This window comes from Fulmarus glacialis, unplaced genomic scaffold (assembly GCF_000690835.1).
Source record: "Fulmarus glacialis isolate BGI_N327 unplaced genomic scaffold, ASM69083v1 Scaffold47831, whole genome shotgun sequence".
In the NCBI taxonomy this organism is placed as follows: Eukaryota; Metazoa; Chordata; class Aves; order Procellariiformes; family Procellariidae; genus Fulmarus; species Fulmarus glacialis.
Genome location: NW_009195556.1, coordinates 1 through 6025, shown reverse-complemented (window position 1 = coordinate 6025; position 6025 = coordinate 1). Strand labels below are relative to the sequence as shown.

The window sequence follows — 6025 nt, the reverse complement described above, 5'->3', positions numbered from 1 at the left end:
TGCCATCTTCCTGCACTGACTGTGGCCTGAGAAAGAAAATGGAAATGAAGATTTTTCTCTCTCTTTTTTTTTTTTTTTTGAGGTTTCTCAGAGCACTATATTAACTCTGCTCTGTATATTTACAGCTGGTTCCTCAGCTGCAGTTTCAACTCAGCAAATATGATCAACAGAAGTATTTGCACAAATCTAAATTTTAATAAAAGTATGTGACTTACCATCATTTCAGAAGACCACAGGCACACCTTTCACTTTAAGGTGAAAGAATCATTTTCATATACATTAATTTATTTCCATAACAGAGTTAAGGTCAAGCAACTAATTTATCCATCCAACTAAGTACATCAGGAGTAAAACTTTTATAAAATTTAAGTTGTAATTTACAAAATAGATGACACTATTAAATTATGCCCAGGAAAAAAAAAAAGACTGAAGAAATACTTTTTATGTTAGTATATATAGCTTGCCAGTATAGTTGGAAGAATTATTTTCCCACGTGCTTAGCATGACAGCTGGATCTTTCAGTATATGTATGCATCAGGATCATAAATTCAGAAGCTGTATAATCCAAATAGAGTAGTCAATTCTCACGATTATCTAACAAAAAAAATTTGACACAATGTTTGTATTAGAAAATCAGCTCCTAAAGTTACATTTAAATGAAAGCTTTTATTTAAATTCAAAGGTGAGTTGCCTGCACCTACAGAGAAAGAAAATCTCCAAAACTAACATGATGAAGACTAAAAACTAAAAGGAAAACAAAAAATTTTTAAAAATCTTTTAAATAGTAGTGGTTTTGACACTCACAAGTAACATATAGTCTATAAAAAGATGTTTAGAATTTGAGAATACTCTAGCTAATCAAAGACGGCTACAATAAAGTACAACTTTTTTTTTTTTTTTAAAGACATGCTAAGTTTATAGGCATTGAATTCTTTCCAATCTAGATAAAGTATCTATTGTGTCTTCAAAAACTGTGCTAAATGTTTTGGAGGGGGGTGGCGTTGTTTGCTGAACTGAGAGATAGGATCACTCCAAAACCAAAGTACAGTATGTTCCCAAAAGGGTGAATAATTCAATCTTCCACCTTGATAACTCATTATTACCCTGTTATTTTGAGTATGACAGAAATGTCAAGGCCTGGAAGCTTTAACACTAAGCAGGCACAAATAAACAAAAAGTAGCTGAATACAAAATAATACAGTACACACAACAATGTAAAAGCCCTAGGGAAATCTATCAGAAAAGTCCTCAGGAAACAAACCACGCTACAGTGTGCATGCCAGTAAGCGTCCTTGTATCCAAACCAGATTCACATCAGGCAAAGAATACGTATTTTGCTATTGGCTGTATGCTACAGTAAGACAAATAAAAATAAGTAATAACATCAATCAAACATCAGCAAACATGGAAACTAAGAGTACAGGCAAAAGTTCATAGCAGGAATAAAAATTACTGTCCCTGAGCTGCTTCTTGCCGCTGCCCTGGTAGAGGTCACGATGCCCTGAAGTGGAATGCAAACTGTTCAGTAGCTTTGGTGCAAAGTCTGGCAGCTTGTCTCAATCTGCTGATGGTTTTACGATACGCCAGCAATTTTGACACCAACATGGTTGAGATGCACATAGCTATTTTGCTCTCCTTGTTCTTCTGTTGGGCCAGCAACATCCAAAATACAGTCAGAATATAACTCTTCAGTGATTCCAGTGACCTTCCAGAAACCCCCAGGCACTCAGGCTGAAGCTCTAATACATAGATCCTGGACTCTCAGATGCCTCTCCCTCTTTAGGTACCTAAATCTATTTGATTTCCATGGCAAGTTCATAAATGTCCCTGACAACGTGTTCTAAGGAAGCCCAGTTCCTCAACCAGAATCAAGGTTAATTGAGATTACAATAAATTACAGTCTAATTTACTACTCCGTTCTTATTAAAGTAGAACTTGCTCAGACTAATTGCAGAATGTTACCTAATTAAAACTGAGTACTCTGGGCAACAATGATCTAAAGCTAAAGTTCACTCATGCTTATGTCATATTAAAGTGACTCTGGACACCAGGAAAGCTACTGAGTCCCTTCCTTTTGCTTGCACAACTGTTTCTATATCCACATGATGAGCCAAATCAAGAAGTTGATTCAGCTGAAAACTAATCTGACTAAAAATGATCAGCTTTAGCTAGATCATCTTGTCAATCTACCTCATCACATAGTTATCTGAAGAATAGTACTGGCAGAATAGGGGAGACTGAAAGCAAAGCCATGCCCTAAAAATAATCATTAAATAATATATAAATATATAAAAACTTGTTAGGATTATCAAAATTACAATTAGCACTTTAGAATGTAAAACCAAACTATGATAGGTAACAATAGAAAACCAATTAAAATGAAGCCACATTCCTGTGAAAGTGAGGTTTCAAGCAGGATTAATGTGTCAATGTACTCACCATGTGCTAAGAACATTTGTAGACATATATTTGTGTTACACTTGCGAGAAGACAATGAACAGAAATTTACAAAATCTATGACAATACATCATGGCTAGATACAGACAGACAAGACATTGCGGAAATACAAAATAATCATCAAATGGACACAAATACATACTAGACGAGCAAAACAAATAACTTTACAATACCAAGAGGTAAAAGAGCATGCCAGAAACTCCATAGTATTACTGGCAAATGAGAAATAATACAAGAGGTGAAAAAAGAAGAATGAGCTGATTAAACTGATGCGAGTTGGGAAATTAATACCTCTTCATATACACAGTATAGCAAGAATGAGCCACAGAAAAAAAAAAAAAAAAAAGAAAAAACAAAAACAAACCAAAACAAACAAAAAACACTATTCAGGCACGAAAAACCTCAGACAGTAAAAGGCTGTACTATTCTCTCCAACTAGGATGTCAATGTACCTGTTTTCAGACTACAACAGCAAAAGTCTTCAGAAGCAGAAATCTAGAAAAAGCAAGTATCCACTAAACATACAACAACTCTGCATATAAGCAGACCAGAGTATCCAAGTTCAAGGGCGGGGAGGAGAAGTTGGGGGCAGGTTTTGGAGGGAAAGGAGAATGCAAAAAGAGAAGAAAGTGGTTGGACGTTTTTGTTCAGAATGAAAGCCATTAAAATGTGAGGACTCTTTTTAGTCTTTCACAAAAAATAATTACTAAACATTAACTTTACTGTATCGTACAAAGGTTTCACTCAGTATTAGTCAGCTCTATTGTACTGTACAAGCAACACTAAAGATATCCTCCTCAGTAAATTAAAAATCTCCAACTTGCAGATTAGGGTTACATAAATAAGTGACAATATAAAAGACAATATGACACAACATTAAGTATTTTGATGCTATTTCTTGATATTTAAGGTAAGAGATCTGCTTTCTATTATTGTTCTTCCATACTTTTCAATGTATATGGAGATAGCATCATCCTTTCCAAATGGAGCACAACACAGACATCACTAACAATTCATTTCAATCTCAGCAAAGCAATTTTTACAGCAGGATTTTCAGAAAAGGTAGTGTCTTTTTGGATAACATCAAGGAGACTCCCACATAAGGGACAACCTGAAGGACAGCAAATAATGCATCTCTGTGAGAGAATGAGGCATGAAAAGACTAGACTGACATTATTGTCGAACAGGAACAGGCAGGGGTATTGTATTATAATAGATTAAAAAACGCCAGACAAGCCAAAAATACATGCCTTTGTACATTATATAAAGGATACTACCTATGTTACAGGCAGCTTTTCAACTCTGTTTGCTTATACTCTACTCAGTACAGGGAATGCAATATACTGTTGAACAGCAAAAGCTTCCACTGGATTATTGTATTAACATACCTGGACAATCACAGCAAGGTATTGCCTTACAAAAAGCTTATCAAGCAGAGATGAAGCTACCTTTCAGCAATGAGGACAATGCAGAGGCAAAAATGAAAACTTCATCACAAGCAAAAGAATATTATGTCCCCAGAACAGCTGCTCAAGTAAAGAGAAAGCAGATGAAGATGTCAGGAGAAGTTCAAGGCCAGGTTGAAAAGCAATTAGTAAGATGAAAGATATGAAGTAAAACCTTTTACCCTTTAACAAGGCAATGATCCAGTGAAGACATGGAAATATGATCTTTAATTGGGAAAAGAGCAAAGAAATTGGCTGCCACACAGGGAAAGAAAAAAAAAAGTCAACTATGCTGATTGCTGTGAGGTAAAAACAAAAATTGATATGCATCCTTTGCAACGATATGCACCACATGCAAACTGTTTCCTCTGAAATTCTCTAGAGTCAACAGACTGCTTTGATTACAGCACTATTAGCAAAGCAAATTTTAAAATCCACTATTTAATAACGTTCATAATTAAAAAAAGCATGAACAAAATTCAGTACTAAAAGCAGTATCAGTGGACAAAAATGCCTACCTAAAAATAATACCATGCACCCCAAAAAGATAAAATTAAAGCACTGAGAATATGTACTCTAAACATTGAGGACAGGCATAGACTAGAAGAGCACTTAAAATAGCATAATAAGCAAACTGAGAGGGAGCTGCAGCTGGTTCTCCAATTCCTAGGTATTGTTTAGAAATGCATATTCAAACCAAAATCCCTCGGAACATTTGTACTCTCAAAGATGACTTACACAGTAGTTGAAAGATCTGTATTTTAAACTATCAAAATTTAAGTTATTCAAGTAGCTACAAACAAATACTTTAAAGAACAAGAAGGAGGCGGTAAAATGAAAAACCAGAACACAGGGAAGTATTAATATAGTATCTTCTACAGTATTTCCTAAGGACTATAAAACTAATCTCTCAAGTTTTCTCTTCTGAAAGCCCAGATGTATACAGTATGCTCAAACAGCTCTGCTATCAGTCTATGGTAACTGTTCATGCCTTAGAGCAAATATGAAGTCACTGAATGATTGGTGTTATTAATGTTAACACTCATGGAATCTTGCAAAATCAACTGCAGGGGAAAAGAAAATGAAGTACAACTCAGTGTTGGTGAGGGCCATATTAGAAACTCAGAGAAGAAATGTTTATACATGTACACAGGCATCCTATTCTATGCACTTTTTAAAAAAATTACAGTACCTATTTTCATCTTGTCTATATGTTTAACGTAGCAGAAAGTAAAATCTACTACTGAAAGACAGAAAATAAAAGCAGTGAAGAGTAAAGCACTAAAAAAAGCTGTATGTAAGCACGATGGTCAGCAATGTTTCACAGTAATATTTTAGGAAATACCTGAGTAGATAAACAGCCCTTTCAATATCACTGAGTTCTTCATCAACTGTCAATCTTTCTATTTCTTCTGGTGTCTGTCAAGCGTGAAATAGAGATTATGAGTTTACAATGCCTTACTATTTCCTAATTTTAATCTTCTTAAAACAACCCCTTCCACCCCACATGCAGGGATAGTTCCATAACTAATTTGAATTTAATCCTTGAAATCTCTAGCCAACGTTTCAAATTCAATCAAATAAATCTTTCACCAGGAAAAGAAGGGATGTAATAAAAGTACAGTTCCGTGTCAGACACTATCACTATGAATCACTTAAAGTATAAACAAGTCACATGTATATTAATCTAAAGACCTAAGTTAGTCTATTTTTTCCAGTTTAATATTCTCATACTGAAAATACTAAGTCCCTGCTATACAGAATTCGAGATTATTTATTCCAAAATGTAGTAGTACAATTTTTAGTATCCTGGTGCTGTAAAAAATAAACTACCTATTCAGTTAGCTGTGCATAAATAAAACAGACACAATTTCAAATGGATTTTAAAGCATCGTTCTATTTTGAAGTATATACCTTCAGGCTCCTGCGTACTGGCCTCTCTATAATAGTTAGTTCCTGCAGGTCTTCTATGTATCCAAATAAATTGCTCTGACTAAAATCCATTTTGGAGAAGAAGATTATTGGATGCATGTAACAACTAGAGCCTTTGGCAACCGATGCTCTCCCCGAGTCTCACATCGCACTGAAGGAGGCAGGACCGGCACCGCGCAACACCCCCTCCG

At 35.1% G+C, this 6025-nt stretch overlaps 1 protein-coding gene across 1 annotated transcript; it reads right to left on the bottom strand.

Moving 5' to 3' along the window:
• Window positions 1-5247: 5247 nt before the first annotated feature.
• On the bottom strand, window positions 5248-5933 carry LOC104084331 (serine/threonine-protein phosphatase 4 regulatory subunit 4-like; the record flags this gene model as incomplete). Its single annotated transcript, XM_009588114.1, has 2 exons — window positions 5817-5933; window positions 5248-5321 (listed from the first exon to the last, which is right to left on the bottom strand). Coding segments are annotated over exons 1-2 (191 nt in total), but the record flags the coding sequence as incomplete, so codon positions are not given.
• Between the last annotated feature and the right edge of the window lie 92 nt (window positions 5934-6025).